We start from the raw sequence: 18281 nt of genomic DNA, 5'->3' as shown, positions 1-18281 counted from the left end.
TACACTATGGTTTGTTCGGATTAAACAGATACGATATAACGTGTTAATTAGTGAGCTTTAAAGGTGCTGAAAGGTGGATTTTGTTTACTTTGGACACTGCTGTAAGCTAAACTAACCTGGCTCCACTTACATATTTACCACACAGATATGAGAGTGGTATTGATCTTCTCATCTAACCTTCGACAAGAAAGCAAATTATCAACTAAACTAAATACAGTATGAAACATCAGCTTCACACCTTACTGTCCACAGAAATGTCTCTGTCCAGGTAACATGATTTCATGAAGTGCCTCATACATAAATTCATCATACAGCGTCAGGAGTCCTCACACTCGACACTGGTTACAGTGAGCCAGTTAAAGTGTCTCAGGATTCAATGCTAGGATAAAACTAGCATATCCAGTGCTCATAAATACAACAATTACTGTTAACAAAATCACCTCATTATTATGGCTTCTTAGAAATAAATCAAAGGACTCTCCTGTTCAGAGCCGCCATGTCAGCCAGGTTAATTTGCTTAATCACTGGCTAATTCACTTCATGTAAACCAAGTCCATACGCAGTGAATGATACCGGAGTCAAGTGACAGAGGTTATGTTTTTCAAAATGCAGCTCTTGACAGCAGTATTACAAATCTAAATAGCTTTGTCCAAGTTCTCAGTGCTCTTCCAGTGGCACATCCTTGGCAGCGTGCCTAATCTGCACATAATAAACGTGTGAATCAATTATCAGCTATCTGCACTTGGCATCCTTACACTGACCTCAGTTGTAATGTAAACCCACAGGCAATTAATTAATGGAAGCTGCTCCCAATAGATACTGTATACTTGCACAGATGTATACAGACACAATCAAAATGCACATACATACAAATAATATGCAGGACACATACGCTTCGATCATATTAGCATTTTTTTGTATCTTTTAGAGGAAAAATGCTAAAATAATCAACATATATTAGAATTTTATAGATCATCTGAACCAGAGGGTGATGTTTCATCCACAGACCACGATGAATTACCATTAAGTGGTGAGTACTCCGGTCAGGTAGGTTTGAGAGCCGGCAACATGCATTATTTATGCCCGTATGTATTATAGAGAGGCAGTGCAATACTCTTAGTAGGAAACGGACCTGACCCTTACATGCGTTGCCTTTTCAGGATGCAGAAAATGTGCAGCGCGGAATTAGGTGTTTGATCTGTGTTATTTTCGATCTCCTGGTGTATGAGATGGAGGCTTGTCACTGCTTTTACCGCGATTTGTAGCTTAAGCATGTCAAATCTGAAACTATACAGCCCACACATGTCTATACAACCTTTGTTCCATTACCGCACAAGTTCCTCCTGTGACTATAGTACAAATTAACAATAAAGATGCTAAATATAGTTCTGCCGATGATTTTAAAAGCCCCTAATCGCTGCAGCCTACCTCTGTCATCCACCCACCCGACCTCCCTGGGATTTGAGACTCAGCGGGGAGCTGCTGACAGAATGAATGTGTTTATTTGTGAGGCCTCTCGGTCTCAGTCTTCTCTCTTTCCCTCCTCTCTGTCTTTCTGTCAGATTTCGGTTTAGTGCTGATTTGATGCTATTCTTTCATAAATCCTTAAAGAGTATTTGGGCTGTCCTTTTGTTTCGAGTTGTGCTCCAGGATCACAGGATGTTACTTTTAGGGACAACTCCAAACAGACATTTTTCCAATATGAGATATTTTTGGACTAGTTGTACAAGAGTTGTGTTTTTTTTTGTTAGCTTGGCTTCCTGATCCTGTAACAAGACTTCAGCCATGCTAGCAGCTCTGTGAGGCTGTACACAGCATTGCTTTGAGCTAAATGCTAACGCTAGCATGGCAAAATGCTCAAAATCATAATGCTATTAACTTATTATCTAAGTTTAGTGTGCTAGCATGCTAACATAACAAGTATTGAAGTGAAGTATTAGACGGAAATTTTGAACTGATGGTGGTGCAAGATGAAAAGTCAGAGGATCACCAAAGTTATTAGAATTCATCCTGAGGGGAACATGAATATTTGCTCCAAATTTCATGACAATCCATATCATAGTTGTCGAGACATTTCTGCTAAAACCACAAATGTCAACCTTGTTCTTGTGCTAGAAAAGTCGGGGGACCATGTCAATCCTTCAGTGTTGAGATATTTTAGTCTGGACCAAAGTGGTGGTCCAACAGATTGACATTGCCATCCCTAGAGCCACATTGCTGGTGTGGCTAAAATCAAAAGATAAGGTATGAGACATAAGGACATAAGGGCGCACCTTGAAATAGATGGTTTGTGTTGACAAGTGCCATCCATACTACATTAAATATATTCTTTCCTGAGAAGTGTAATTCTCTTGAGACAGACAGAGTGTTATATGGGGAGGCACTCTAAAGCAACACAGATTATTAAGAAGATGAGGCTTATCGCACACCCGGCGTCAATACATGACTTACAGGGTTTATTTCAGTCCATCCACGCTCTACTTTTCCTGCCTGTCAAGGCTACAGTGTTACCTGCATGATGAGTTTAATCAAGAGCTGAAGCAGGCTGCTGTCTTCTCCCAGAGCAATCTCAACTGATCTTTATACTGTAATTAGTGAAGGCCAGAGCTCAGCAGACATACGCTCCTCTCATAATACAGTGCAGAAATAGCCAGCTGCGAGCAGACGCACACGCACTTACTAACACGCACATGCACGTGCACACCTACACAAACATGAGTCCAATAATCCAGCAGCAACAGGGGAAGATACTTCACTGCACACACTAATATACTGACGAGTTTATGCTCATAACTGATTCGATAATATTACATATATGATGCTGTTTGCCTTCGGCCACTCATTTTCCAAACTGCTCAGTAGAGTAATGTAGTAGTGGTTTTTCATCTCTGCATCATCCACTCAGTTTTCTCTGTATTTGATTAATTAGAATAAATGTTTAACGTTAACCTTGATTAGTGTTATCACTTAATTAGTTGATAGACATTTAACCTTCAGGTAAAAATGTGATAGATCTGCTGATGTAATTGACTTTGCAGACAGAAGATGTGCATTTTCTTGGTCTGTGGATCCTTTGTTGTTTGTCATCATCTTAGCTTTCTTCAATTTAACGCGCTTTTCTTACTGGTGTTGGTACATTGTTATAAGTATTATTTTGCCTTTAATTCTCATTTTACTGTGCAGGACTCATGAATGTAGTGTCCCAGGACTGATAAAAATACTCGACTTGATAATTCACGTTGTTGTGGAGCAGGGATTTCATGAACAACCATATTCAAGAAGAAATTAGTCACTGAGGTATGAGAGCTAGGAGCATGTGACTTATTGTGTCATTGAGGTGAACATAAGCAGGAGCTCATTTGGTCGAGTGGTCACCATATCATTTAGCTCACAAGTCGTTACAGAGACACAACGCTGGCTCGCGTCCCCTCAGGGAGGCTGACAGTTTGAGTCAACAATCAACTGCATTGCAGGTACACGCTTATGTAATGTTTCTCATTTCACTGGAAGCCTCTGAGCAGGACGCTGTCTTGGGAAGCAAGTTTTTGATGTTTTTATTGGTTCATTCTAGGTAAAGTTTATCAATGAGAGGAGCTTATGAAAGAATAGCTTATTAGGAGGCTTTGATGAAGCATTTTGAAGACTTTCCTTGTTGTTTTGGGCAGCTCTGTTCATATCGGCGAGTTACAGAAAAGCTTTTGTTGTATTGCTGTTTTTCACATCCCCAGTGAACATTTGTCATATTGCTTATAATTTTGTTTAAAGAATACTTTGATATAGGTGTCCTTATGTTTACTGATTTAATTATTTGCTGCATAGTAATTTGTGGGAGAAATGCACCATTAAATGACGTTGCTTTGATGTCCTGCTGCGTTAGCTGCACCCCCTGTGCTACAGGGACCAATGCTACAGCAGAAAATCTCTGAGCACTTTCTGTAGAAAGTCATTACTGTTTTCATCCTTTAGCTCCAATTCCCCTGAACACCTCCCCCCCTCACATACACACAACTCCCCTCCATCTTATAGACAGAACAAACGCCACAGGAGCCAACAGTGAAAAGTCTGCAGGAGCAAACAAAACTCCTTCAGGCTCTATTTCTAAAGTATTGTGGAAATTAAAGAGCAACCACAATACTGTACTATATTTAAACATGTTTACTGATTATGATAACATTCAATACGATTTCTCTAGAAGAAAAGCTCCCTGTGTTTTGCTGTTTATATGGTGTGCAGCATGGTTGAATCTGATGAAGATCATGCAGGATCAAACATAAAGCTTTTACCATGTTGTCACAGTCATGTCTTGAACGGTGACATGTTTGTTTCTTGGCAGCTAAAACTGTTAAACAAGCATGAGTGACCCTTCTGCCCCACCTTAACTTGTCTCTCACGCAGCTGCAGTGTATGTATTTGGGTTATATAGTTGTTTACAAGGCCAGTACTGCTGCAGGAAATATGAGACCTGCTAGGAAATGACATCGTAAGGAAATAGTTAAAGCACCTGTTTTAAAACGACCATAGTTTGAGCATTTGTTAAAGCCTTATGGATGTTCAGCAGGTATTTCAATGTGTTCATTTATATGCTCGTGACTCCTCTAGTGTTCAACAAGACAGCATTTATACGATTTGGTTAGTCACAGGAGTCTTCCATTAAAAATATTGCTTTAAAAAGGCAGTTATGACAGCTCTGTATGTCTACATAGAGTAGTAAAGGTGTAAAAGAGAGTAAGACCTTGTTATCCAACTATCAGTTACTGTACCTGAGAGATTAGAGGAGAGGGAAAGGCAGCATCATCGCCTCTGGCTTTGTCTTGGACAGAAATAGCTGAGCGGAACCACTGTACTAACTAAAATTACACAGATTTGATTTGTCAGGGACACTGAGGTGGAAATGTGACAGCCATGCACATCGTAACACCTCAGGGTAGAACAGTTGGCTGCTCTTCTATATCGTCCCATTTTATTTTCATGTTGTTTTGCTTTCATCCATTGAACCAGTGTTTTTCCATTATGTTTTATAGGACATTGTACTGCAGGTGAATCGTCAGTTCCCCCAAATTACAAAAAATATATATTTTGTCACTTACCCTTTAGAGGCATCTAGCCAGATAGTTTTAGTGTTGTTTGTTGAGGTTTTAGGATAGCCTATGTGTTTCTGAGATATCTGCTGTTTGTGGCGCTCCCAGCTTTGGCAATATGTATTTAGACAATTCAACAGTGAAGTTTTCATTACAGTGTCCCACAGATAATTCACAGACCACCATGTCAACAGTTTACGCTGGAACTGCTCCCTATAAAAATTGTTCACAGTGAGGCCTGTGGACTTTCCAGAGTTGACATGTTTGGACTGTTGGTTGGACATTTGACGATGTTACTTTGGACGGACATTTTTCACTTTGACTCTGACATTTTATAGACTAAACAATGAATTGATAAATCGAGACAATAATCGCCACATTCATCAATAATAAATATAATAGTTAGCTGCAGCCCTAAAACTATTCAGTACTTTGAGCAGCACAAACAAAACCCGTTTTGTTGGTGGGAGAAATCTCAGACAGATATAGAATAAACCAAAATAAAACCAAAACTATCTGCAGAGATAGCTAGAGGGTAGTAAGAATATATGTTATTTTAACAAATATTTTTTGTTATTTGGGTGAACTGTAACCCTTTTAAATGCTGAATTATTATGAGACTGAAGGCGTCATAGTCAAATACGCTCACAATACTAAATGTAGGAAGCACTGTCACTGGTTCAGATACAGCCAATCTACTGTGAGTGAAACCTTCCAGTTTGTGAGTTCACTTGCTGTAAAATTGCCTGATTGGAAAGTGATTGTTTAATGGTGAGAGCCAATCAAGACCAATTTGGATTCACTGAGAAAAGTTAGTCTTAAACTGCTTTTTATATTGAATGTGTTTTTGTAACAAAAGTAATAACTTTAAATTTAACTTTTTATCCAAACTCAATATTCCATCACAGCTCACTTTAAGTATCTTTGATCATTCATGTGTATAAATTGGTCCACTTTAATCCTGCATGCGGTTCATAGTAGTTCAGGTCACATCCCTCCCTGGCTCTGTGTGTGTGTGTGTGTGTGTGTGTGTGTGTGTGTGTGTGTGTGTGTGTGTGAGCGTGCGTGCGTGCGTGCGTGCGTGCGTGCGTGCGTGCGTGTGTGCTGACAGCTCTGCTTTGCGAGGAGAAAGGGACTGGGTAAGGTGGCCTGGTCCTGACTGGCTTTGATGGGCACTCTAATGGGAGGCATGGATGAGAAGTTAATTGAATGGGCCACTGCTGAATACGAAGAAGAAGAGTGGGCTCATCTTCTTCTGTGGAAGGACTAATAGCTTGGCCAAGCTCACTGCACAACCACTCAAGGGTCAGAGCTGAGAGAGCCCAGATGATAACAGCACATAGGCTGCAGTGTATGGTTTATGTGACGCCTGTCCATTTAAATTGCTTTTTAAATCACATGAAACAGTGTGTGTGGAGGTAAATTATCTATAGGTAAATGGTGTGTGTCTGTCAGTGTCCTCGATGCAGCTTTAACTCAAGTCAGGGTGCAGTGAAGCAGCTTTTCTGTGTCATTTCTTAGATGTGAAAGGGCCACATATTGAGGGAAGATGGGAAGATCTCAGGAAGATTTCTTTGCCTTGATTTCACCCCCAGTTGAGGCAAGAAACCTGAAAGAGGAAAAAGTATGTGAGTGCGTTTGTGTACACCTTAGCCTGTGTGTGTGTGGGTCTGTGTATATTATTGGGTGAGCGGATGACGCTGGAAATGAATCCAAAATTGGATTATGGAGAATTATGTCACTGATTTCTCTGTTAATTATACACATGTCTCACTAAATCCACTGTAAATACTCCTCAAGACACGTTTCTAATACTGTTTTTAATTGACTTACAGTTGACTGAATATGACACACAAGCCAGTGTTGTGTGTGTGATGATATGTAGCACTAAGCCCCTAAAATATTCATAGATTCTAAGTAAAAAATGGCAAAGGTTCAAATTGGCTCATTTGAGAATTACTGTGAGTAACAAAAATCTCTTCTAAACACAACTGCTGTGCTCGCTAAGTTGATATCTAACGACAAGAGCAGATCAACCTTCACATCACAGCGAGAGCATGCTGATAATTTAAACAGCCTGTTTAGAGTTGTAGATTAAGCCGAACACGACAAAAGCGCCTCAGAAATGCACACTTATGTTCAGTGGCATCAAAAGCAGCAGCTGGGCTCGCCGCAACAAATATAGGAGAGCCTGTAGGTAAACAGATGAATAAGCGGATTTAGGCTGCAAGAAGGCCGTGAAAGATTGCTCTCTCAGGGAAAGAAACTCTTTCTGCCACGTGCAGTACAGAGCTGCCCGATGTGTTTCTGTAGTCCTGAGTCGACAGAGACCGATGGACTGTCCCCTCCGCTCTTATCGGAGCTGGTGCAGCCCCACAACGTCTGGCTGCAGGCCTGCAGAGACCTTCTCTCCCATTCTCTCTGAGTCACACACACATGCACACATACACACACACACACACACGCATACTTCGTTGCATGCACACTTGCTCTTGAATTTTACATAGTTGTACATGGAGTCTTATAAGGATCTGCGTAAAATTAAGGGCACGCTTTTTTTACTTTTTGTATTTTTCAGCCATGCTAGCAGCATGGCTCTAGGGATAATAATGTTTGTGGGTCGGTCCACCACTTAAGATCCACCACTGAAATATCTCAATAACTATTGATGGATTGCCATGAAATTGTGTGCGGACATTCATCATCCCCAGAGGATGCTGCCTACTGATTTTGGTGATCCCTTGACTTTTCCTCCAGCTTCACCAGAAGGTTGACATTTGTGGTTGTTTTTATCAAGCAGCGTCATCAGGTCAAGTTTCAATTTGTCCAAATACTTTAGTTTATGACCAAATACGTGCAAAACTAATGACATTTACTATACGTTGTGTTTGGTGCTACTTTGCTTGTAAGTAAATGATAACACGCTAACACGCTACACTGAAATACTGAATTTAATAACACATGAACTATAAGTTAATTTCTAATTGAATATTTCTTGTGTAATAACTGGAACTATATATGGATTTTCTATTAAAACCAAGGACGGTATTTTGAGGTTTAACAAAAAACAAATATTAACCTCAACTTTTATCCATGAAACAGTTAGCTCTTCTTTAAAATGAGCATTACAGCCTCCTGTGACGTTTGCTTGGCTGTAGCTTGGAGTGGACAATGCTAATAATAAGTTCCCGGATGTCAAATTGCTCATTTTGTCCAAAAACGATCCAAAACCCAAAGATATTGCATTTATTGTCATGAAGAGAAGCAAATCCACATATTTGAGAAGTTGATAAATGACTTAAATAGTTTGCTAATCAAAGTAGTGGTCTATTCATTTTCTACTGATTCACTACTTGAGTAATTAACTGATCTTTCCTGCATTGTCCAAGTTGCTTCCTCTCTTTGACGTGCTGCTCCATCTTGTATGATATTGAGGTGTCGTAAAGGTTTTCATTTACCATCAGCGGCTGCAGATTTTACAGTATAGTTGAATATTTTGGCTGCTTGTATGCGTCATTTCTCTCTGTTATCATGAAAAGTGTGCACTCTTCTGTAAAACACCTTCTACCCTTATGTGTGAATTATAACTCATCATAATGCCGGTATGGATTCCCCACACTGGACTAAAACTCAACCCATGAAAGACTTCTAATCTATTTAATCTTTTTTGGTCCTCTTGCTCAGCAAACGTGTCCGCCAGCTCCTGTCCATTAGTTCCCTCCTCAGTTCACTGTGTCCTTTTCTTAGTTTCCTGCTCTTGTTTGCTCGCCTGCTCTCCCCGAGGGTTGGGAGGCGCTTCACAGGGGATTGGAAACACAGCACTGAGGAGCACGGCTCAAGCGTGCGTCGCTGATATTTTATTAAGTCCTATCAGACTGCTGTTTCTCACTTGCCCACTTCCTTCGCTGGGGTCTGTCACTCAGCATTTATCTGGGTTTCTTAAACACCTGTGGCCTCAGCTGAGAGGGAGCTGTGAGTCTTAAGGGTTTGATGTGTTGATTTGAGGCTATATTTTATCATGTGCTACATAATTACACCCTCTTTTTTTAATTCCAGATGTTTGACACTACTTCCTTCATTTCCTGCTGCTTGTATATTTAGCTTTTGGTCTGTCGTGTATCTTTTTCCTCCTTTTCCCTTTTTGTTGTCTGCTTCTTCTTACTCTCTCCTCTACTCATCTATCTGTCTTCTGATTTCATGTTCTCCCTCAGCTCTGCACTTTCAGGTTCCTCATTCCTCTTCTGCATATTCTAAATTCCCCAAACTCTCTCTCTGTCTCCCTCAGTGTTGTTGCGTGAGGAGGTGGCCCAGCTTCAAGAGGAGGTTCACCTGCTGAGGCAAATGAAGGACATGTTGAGTAAGGACCTGGATGAGACCCAGGGAGGCTGCTCTGCCAATCTGCTCTCAGCCACGGAGCTCCGTGTGCAGCTGGGTGACAAGGAGCAGGAGCTGGACCGTGCCAAGGAGGCCTTACAAGGTCAGGAGCCAACACGGGCGTCTTGTCGTCTCACCTAGTCCACCAGCTTCTTTCCAGCAGCCACCTTGAATATACAGCAAATACAGCTGTCCAAGCTTTTAGCTGCAAGTTTCACCCTTTTCGAGTTACATCAAGCAAGAATATGGTGTAACTAAATACAGTCCACTTTCTCTTGCCAGAGATATATCAGTCAGTTAGTTAGTTTTCATTTCTGTGTCATGCTAAACATTTCCCACATGGGGCTGCAAGACACAGCTATATATCAAACATCGCCTCTTCTTCTCATGTTTACATGAATATTTTGAAATAAATTCTACTCTGAATAGTAAAAGAAAGAAAAGAAATGCTAAAAGCCTAAAGTTTATCCAGACTTTCTGGATTTCTCCAAGTGACTGGCCAACTTAAATGTCGTATTGAATTCTATACTTTCTGACAATTATATATACATATCTTACCCTGGATATAGAGGATGTCAAACAATTAGATGTAATTTTATGTCCATTCAGTCTGCTTCCTTCAGATGTCCTGCATCCACTTCTAGCAACTTTCTCCTTAGTTTTTCTGCATTCAATGAGCGCTGAGATGCCCAAAAGCTAACAATATCAGGATCATTGTCCTAATTGGATGACCACATGTTGACTGAGTTCATCAGAATGTTCTTTGATGTATGTACAACAAACAAGATCATTGCATGAACATGAACATAAACACAACTAATTTTAACTAATTTGATACTAACTTGTTTCTATTTTGCAAATCAAACACATGCGTAGTAAAATACCAGTGGCTTATGCAGACACATGAAGATCTTTGCTTCCAAGATAAATTAAATTAAACATAATTCTGTCTACCATATTCATATTTCATCATCCTAAATGTATTCATATGAGTCCATATGTGCTTTACAGTAAACAAAAAGTAAGCCAATAAAAAGACGATACTGTGTGGAAATGTCTTTAAAATCAATTTTAGGGTTCACCTCTGACCAGCAGATGTAACCCAGTTTTGTCTTGTATGTTCCAGAGAGAAACATGATGTTTTTGTGAGGGTAGACAAGAGATAGCTGCATGTGTTAAGTCATTATTCAGTCTCTGTTCAGTCCCAGAAATGGGTGTCACCCCTGATGAGCAGCCAAGTAGACTCCAGGTTCACCTCATTTTAATTAACATGCGTCAATCATTGCATAGAAGCTTAACTCTGAAATATTAATGTGGTATTGACGTAGACTGGAACGCTGTGCTGATTATGTGGTATTGGATTGTTTTCATTTATTGTATGAAAAACAAATCCAACCATTATGCAACCAAACAGTTTCCATCTTTGGGAGAAGTTAGTCCTGCATTAAGGATAATTGTTTGCAACAAAAATTGGAGGGAAAACCAAGAAAGCAATTGTGGATTTAGCTTAGTTAAACACGACTGCTTTGCATGCTTCTCTCCTCTGCTCGGAGAGTCGCAGGTGGTAAACTGTAGGTTTGTAAACTGTGTTGTGTAACTGCCGCAAAACAGGTTTGAATGTTGAGTAAAATACGGAGCGTTGACAGGAGGAATGCTTCCTGAGTGATGCATATGTGCAGTTATGAAAAGTACAGGTTCCAGTCTTGCCTGCAAAGAGCTCCACCAGTTGCATGATGGCTGATGAGTTGTCTCTGTGAGGGAATGAAGTTAAAAGAAATCAGATCCAAATGGTGATGGATTTATTAATTCATAAATCATAAAAGACTATCTCAGGGGCCAGCCAAAACCATCCAATGTATGAATGAATAAACACCACTGTGCCACTTATCTTTTGAGATGATTACACCATTTTCGCTATTAAAAAAGACACACCAGCTGCAGCCCCTCATTAACAGAGGACACAGTGTCACCTTGTGGCTCCCTGCTGCAAATGCAAGGCTTTGTGTCTGATTTAGAGGCAGCCAAATCTCACTGACACATTGTATTTGCCATTAAAATGCTGCTTGTTTTACACATGCATGTGTTGCTCAGTGTGTGAATGTGTGTGTGTCTGTGTGTTGCAGCTATGAAAGCTGACCGTAAGCGTCTAAAAGTGGAGAAGGCAGACTTGGTGAGTCAGATGCAGCAGCTGTACACAACACTGGAGAGCAGAGAAGAGCAGCTGCGAGAATTCATACGCAACTACGACCAACACCGAAAGGTACCACCGGCCCAGCCGATTTCTTTACTGATAAAGCTTATTGCAGATTTGTCTTTATTGGTGTGTATGTCAGCCGATAAGAAATGTCAGAAAAGCCAAAGACATGTTTGGCCACTGCAACAGTTTGTTACTGCCATCACTAAAATGATTTGTCCCCTTTTAAAAAGTACAAGTTTTGAAATAGATTATAACACAGGAAGTAGCTGCGAAATGCTTCTTGACTGAAACCTCCATCGATCATTCAGAGTGAGCTCAGCGGGGATTAACCGTGTCTCTGCGTGTGGGTTCTTCAGGAGAGCGAGGATGCAGTGAAAGCTCTGGCAAAGGAGAAGGACATGCTGGAGAGGGAGAAGTGGGATCTGAGGAGGCAGACCAAAGAAGCCACAGAACAGGCCAACATCCTACGTTCTCAGATGGACATGAAGGAGAACAGGGTCAAAGAACTGGAGGCTGAGCTCACCATGGTGAGTCACCCAGCGCACGGACGCAGTCACAACTTTTGTTGAGTTCACTTGAGCGCAATGGTGTCACCTTAGCATCATTATGTGGTACTTACTGTATGACATACATGCAAACAAGGTGTGGGTTTGCAATCCTGTTATTGTTTTCATATCAGTTCAAACACATGCAGTAAGCTGCTCTGCTATGTATCTTCATCCCCTCCCTCCCTTCTCAAAGCATTAATTCTTTCTCCCGGCTCAGGAAGAAATTCATGCCTTTTTTTTCTGTGTTGCTGTGCCGGTCCCTTGGAGGTACAGTTGTCAGTCGGTGTGTCATTAATCTCTCTCCTCCCTCAGCAAGTCACAACCACCCACAGATCCTCACATCAAGCTGCATCACAGATCAGATTTGTTGGTAAATCAGTGGCAGAGCTGCATTGCTGTCAAGCACCCAAGCTACAAAGCATCATTCTACCTTCTTTTTCTTCTCTTCTCTATTTAAAATCTTATTGTTTCCAACTCTTCCACTAGATGGATGTCCTCTGAATGCCCTTTCAGAGGCTTCCAGTAAGAAAATCCTGTGGGAAAACATGAATATGAGTAGTTTTGGTGCAGAAATAGACAGTTTTTAAGATGCTGTATAAAAATACTGGCTGCTGTTATTTATTTTTTTATTTTTTAACAATCCTATGAAAACATCAAACCAATAATGTGTTAGTCCGTCTCTCAATAATTTCCTAATTCCTGACCCTGTACTGGAAAGGTGAAATATATAATGTAATTTCTTTTTAAAGGCTAAATCATTTCCTAAAACAGCTTGTCACTATACTTTATAGCAAACATCACTCAACCAGGAGTAAATAGGAGTGTATTTGTTAGGAACTATTTTCAGCAGCAGATTAATACACATTTGGTGCTCTAGAGCGCATTCACATCAGCTAGATTGTATGTGGGATTGACTCAAAATAAACTACAGTGGCCATAATGAAGGAACATGTCACCCAGTGCAATGGTGTGGCTCATTGATGTGTTTTCAACTGTTTTTTAGGACAATGGAGGTATAGCACACAGGGATAAGCTATATTACAGACAATAAACAAACAATTAAGTCAAACAAATATCAAGCACACAGTTAAATACATTAAAAAGATAACACATATCTGTGTATCTGTGTGAGTGTGTTTGTTTTACTTGCAGCTTTTGCTCAGTTTCTGTTTCTCGTGTGTTTCCCAGGCGAAGCAGTCTCTGGCCACTCTGACAAAAGATGTACCTAAGCGCCACTCACTGGCCATGCCCACAGAGCCCGTGGTGAACGGGAGTCAGGAGTGGGTGATGCAGGCCGACCTGCCGCTCACTGCCGCCATCCGTCAGAGCCAACAGACCCTCTACCACGGACACACCACGGACAGACAGGGTAGGCCCTCTCATCCGCTCTGCCTCTGGGTCTCTGTGCTGCTTGGTGTTTGCTTTTACAGACTCAACATACTAACAGAGGGTTTTCTTGGAAGTTTCTGATACTAACTGGGAATTTTTCAACGTGTGTGAATATATATGTTTGCGTGTGTGTGTGGCACATCCAGCTGTGGTCAGGATCAGCCCCTGCCACTCTCGCCAGCCCTCTGTCATCTCTGACGCCTCGGCGGCCGATGGCGATCGCTCGTCCACGCCCAGCGACATCAACTCACCTCGCCACCGGACCCACTCCCTCTGCAATGTAAGAGCTGCCTGGCCCCCTCGACCAAGTAATCACACCTCCACACTTTTCTATAAGTACCTCCCTCCTCTTTGTCTTCTCTTGTTTGTGTCTGTCCCTCTGTACTGTTGGCCTGCTGGGTGTCAGCCTGCCTGCGTGGTGGTGGTGATGATGTTATTTTGCATTTGACTCACTTTAAAGCAATAATTTGACATTGTGGGAAACACACTTATTTGCTTTCTTGCAGAGAGTCAGACACCACTCTCATATCTGTCTGCTAGATATGAAGCGGCAGCCAGTTAGCTTAGCATAAAATCTGGAAACATAGGGAAACAATTAGCCAGGCTCTGTCAAAAGACAATGTTCAAAAAACAAAATGCACCTACCAACACCTGTAAATCTCACTAATTAACACATTACAGTACACAGTACAGTACGCGTTCAGTGTTACGGGGTTTATGTGCTGGACTAATTATTCGCTGGTAGCAGTAACTTCCTGAAGTCTTGTTGTCACCATGAGGTTGCCAGGCAACCAGCCGAGACTCCAAGAAGTTAATAATGCACAGTTTATTATTGCCAAGAACCCAGGCTTTAAATTTGAGTCTTACGTGCCCCAGTCTGTCCCCCTCATTCAAAAGTTTCTAAACCCTCCCCTGCTTTAAAGGTGCTAGTATGTGGATTTTGTCACCTTTGGGCAGAGCCAGGCGAGCTGTTTCCCCCCTTTTACAGTCTTTAGACTACGCTAACCAGCTGCAGTAGCTTCATATTTATTGTACAGATGCGAGAGTATCAGTCTTTTCATCTAATTCTCAGTAAGAAAGTGAATAAGCGTATTTCCCAAAATGTCAAACTACTGCTTTAACTCTGTATGAGAGGACAAACCCAAGCTTCCTGTCTCCTCTGCCCCGCTCAGTCCATGGAGGACCTGGAGGACCAGAAGCGTAAGAAGAAGAAGGAGAAGATGACTCTGGGATCCCTGTCACGGGTGTTCGCTCGGGGCAAGCAGCGCAAGTCACTGGATCCCGGCCTGTTTGATGGTACAGCCACCCCTGATTATTACATAGAGGAGGATGCCGACTGGTGATGCAGAGAGTGTGAACGTGTGTGTGTGTGTGTGTGTGTGCGTGTGCTAAATTTGTGTGGATATCCACCTGGCTTTAATGAGTGTTTTGTGTGTGGGTTTGTCTGGAGAGGATGGGGGGGGGGGGGGGCTAAAAGAGACTGCTATCCCCATAAATGTACAGTATATTGCCCTTAAATTGTATGTTTGTAAATTAGATATATATTTATAGATGTACATGTATGCATATGTATATATGTTTACATGCATATAAATATATACATGGGGTTATTATTATGTGTAGACATGTTTATGCTGTATTATCTTCCAAATGTCTTAATGTTTTATGTTTTTTTATAACTGGAGACTTGAAGGACTGCTGTTCATATGTAAATAGGAGTTATTGTGAAACTAGTGTTTTTACTGTAAATGTCATTTGGGTTTTTTTTTACTTTAGAGTTGCTTTTTTATCATGCTTTGCAACATTGACTTCTAAGTTTCTTCTTATTCCCAGTCTTACTTGGCCCATTTTGTTATTATGAAAGAGGAGATATTACCTGATTGGCTTAAAAGAAATTTGATCTCTTTGAGTTTAATTGGCCAAATTCTGTTGTTTCAAATTATTAGTTGATGTGAAAAAATAGTACTTTGTTTGAGAGGTATTGCTGGTTACAGGATTGTCATCTTGCTGAAGTTATAAATGCTGGCTCGCAGTATATGCAGACAAGACATATCACAATGCGGGCAGCAGGGAGTTTTATGCTAAAAATGAGATTCTCAGTTACTATAATTAACGACTGGCTGACGAGAGTTTACACAAACAAAAAGTAATAAAACAGTAATGCATATTCAGGCACACCTCTCGTCTGCTGTCGAAACCATGTGCAAGTGCCAAAGGTTAAACACTCATCTTTAGAAAATCTGCGTATCATTCTGTCACTGTTAGCCCTAGCCTCGTAACATTGTTTATGTCTGACTCATTTCTTACTGAGAGCTTTCTAACATGTGCCAATACGTGACGAAGGAATGTGCATTAAACACATGCATGATCCCTCTGTGTTGCTTTGATTAGATGTTCATTCATTGCCAATCAAATTAATAATCTCCACAATCCTGTGTTGCTCCTGTGTTTCCCTTTACCGACTTATCTTTCCTTGCATTTTGAATGCACGGTCCCTTTTATTTTTTATTTTATTTTTTTTGCTGTTTTTGTTTTGCTTTCTGTAGAATCCCTCCTCATTTCCTGCAAATGTGGCTCTAATAATTCTATGTTAAATGCTTTGTAATTTAGGAGATGTTCCATAAAAGATTAAATCTATTGAAGTATTTTATTTAAAACAGAAAAAAAAGACAAACAAGAGTTAACTTCAAATATTTATCTGCTGCAGCTGTTGCAGCCAGATGTTGAGGAGGTTTTAGCATTTTCAAAATGAATTATAATTGAAATGAAATCTTATTTTAAAAATAAAACTAGTAACTGAATACATCCTATGTGGCAGTTTTCTGTTCCATGAGTAATCTTGTTCTTGTGTCCCAGTCTAACGTGTCTCTCCCTCTCCTTCTGCCATTTCTAATGGCAACTCTCTCCTGCCAGTGAGTAACTCCTCATCTGTGATTACCAGCTGTCTGTTTATGCTCTCTGGGGATTATTCATATCACTCAGGTCCATTCGTAAAAAAATCAAGTTTGTCTCATATTTTTTTGTGGAGGCTCTTTTGAAAGAGATGGTGGACTTTGCATGCAGCGTTTTTGTCAGCATGTGAGGACGAATCAGGTAAACACACAGAGTTCATCCTGGATTCGTCGGTTCAGTATGAATCAGTGTTTTCATGTTGTCGACATGGGCGGTTAATGGGCAGGAGCATGAAGTTTTATGAATAATCCCTGTGTCTCTAATACATTATCCTAATGGTCTTAAGTCCCCTCATAATCATCAGGTAGCTACAGAAGTATTTTAACAACTTTACTAAACGTGATACTGTAGTTTTAGAACTGACTGGACTACTGCTTTCACATGAAAAAAATATGTTGTATGTCTTCTGAATTTCAACACCATTTCAGGTTTAGAGTCACTCAACAATGTAGTTTTCTTTGTTTTTCAAAAAAATAAACGTATTGTATGTTATCTATTTCCATATACAGTCCACCTCGTTCACAGTCACAGGAAGTGTAGCTCCAGTGAATTATTGTGGCTCCATCTAGTGGCCATATAGTGCAATTTCAAAACATTTAATGTCAAAATTGGAGAAAAGAAAGGTTTGAAACTACTTTTCATTCAGTTGACTGATGACTCTGACTTGACTGATATTAGTAAACACACAAAGATGCCAGAAAGGCATATTTCTGTTGTTGACGTACAAAGGAGATTCTGATATTTTAGTGAAATATCTCATTTGTTGGTATGCATCGACACACACTGATGTGGAGGTGTATTTTTGATGCAGATACCCTCTGATTTTGATTTTAATCTGTCTCCAGATGAGTCATTTTTTTGATTTCCATATCCCTCTGACCCTGAACCCCTCCTGTATGCCACACCATAACTTCTCCTGAACAATCCAGACTCTGACAGCCTCACACAGCAGAGCCTATCTGACGGAGAGGAGCAGCTGGACCGCCTCCAGCAGGCAGAGCTCACCCGCAACACATGCATGTCGCTGTGGAGGGCAGGTGCCGTCCAGGCCTGGCTGGAGGTTGTCATGGGAATGCCCATGTACATCCGAGCCTGCTCTGAAAACGTCAAAAGTGGCAAGGTACACCTTTGGTGCAAGTGGTCTTTCTGCTGTTTGGTTTTAGCAGATGGGCATATTTATGCCGCTCTTGTTTGATAAAGAACTGTATTTCTGTTCTTTAGGTGCTGCTCGGCCTGACAGATGAGGATTTGGAGCTGGGTCTGGGTATCAGTAACCCCATTCATCGCAGGAAACTAAGACTGGCCATAGAGGATTACAGGAGAGCTGAAGGGGACCAAGGGTGAGCAGCAGCTATGAAACCACTGAAGAAATTGTAGTTTGATGAAGTTAATACTTCTTAAACTTGTAATTAAGTATTATGGGATAATGGGGTATTTTTACAGTGTGGTATTGCTACTTTCCTTAAGTAAAGGATGTGAAAACTTCTTCTGCCCCCGCTGATTGATGGTGTCTACTCATCTTCTAGACTATCCAAAGCCTCTGAGATGGACCACCACTGGGTTGCAACATCATGGCTTAGTGACGTGGGGTTGCCTCAATACTCCCAGACCTTCCAGACTCATTTAGTGGACGGGCGAGTGCTGAACTCTCTGAGCCGCAGAGACCTGGAGAGATTTCTCAACATCAGCGACCAGTACCACCAGACCAGTCTACTCCTGGCTATCCAGCTCCTGCAGATGCTC

At 41.0% G+C, this 18281-nt stretch overlaps 1 protein-coding gene across 1 annotated transcript in view; it reads left to right on the top strand.

Annotated features, from left to right (window-relative positions):
• Positions 1-15017, top strand: part of kaznb (kazrin, periplakin interacting protein b) — a 53579-nt gene extending 38562 nt beyond the window's left edge. The window contains exons 3-8 of the mRNA XM_070902777.1: positions 9364-9555; positions 11576-11712; positions 12006-12176; positions 13386-13566; positions 13733-13866; positions 14759-15017. Of these exons, the coding sequence (XP_070758878.1) occupies positions 9364-9555; positions 11576-11712; positions 12006-12176; positions 13386-13566; positions 13733-13866; positions 14759-14929 (986 nt within the window). The 3' untranslated portion in view covers positions 14930-15017. The remainder of the gene's footprint in view (positions 1-9363; positions 9556-11575; positions 11713-12005; positions 12177-13385; positions 13567-13732; positions 13867-14758) is intronic.
• The last annotated feature ends 3264 nt before the right edge of the window (positions 15018-18281 follow it).

The sequence above is a fragment of the Enoplosus armatus genome, chromosome 3, assembly GCF_043641665.1.
Source record: "Enoplosus armatus isolate fEnoArm2 chromosome 3, fEnoArm2.hap1, whole genome shotgun sequence".
Classification (NCBI taxonomy): Eukaryota; Metazoa; Chordata; class Actinopteri; order Centrarchiformes; family Enoplosidae; genus Enoplosus; species Enoplosus armatus.
The sequence above is the reverse complement of the archived record's forward strand: the minus strand, read 5'-3'. Positions and strand labels throughout refer to the sequence as shown.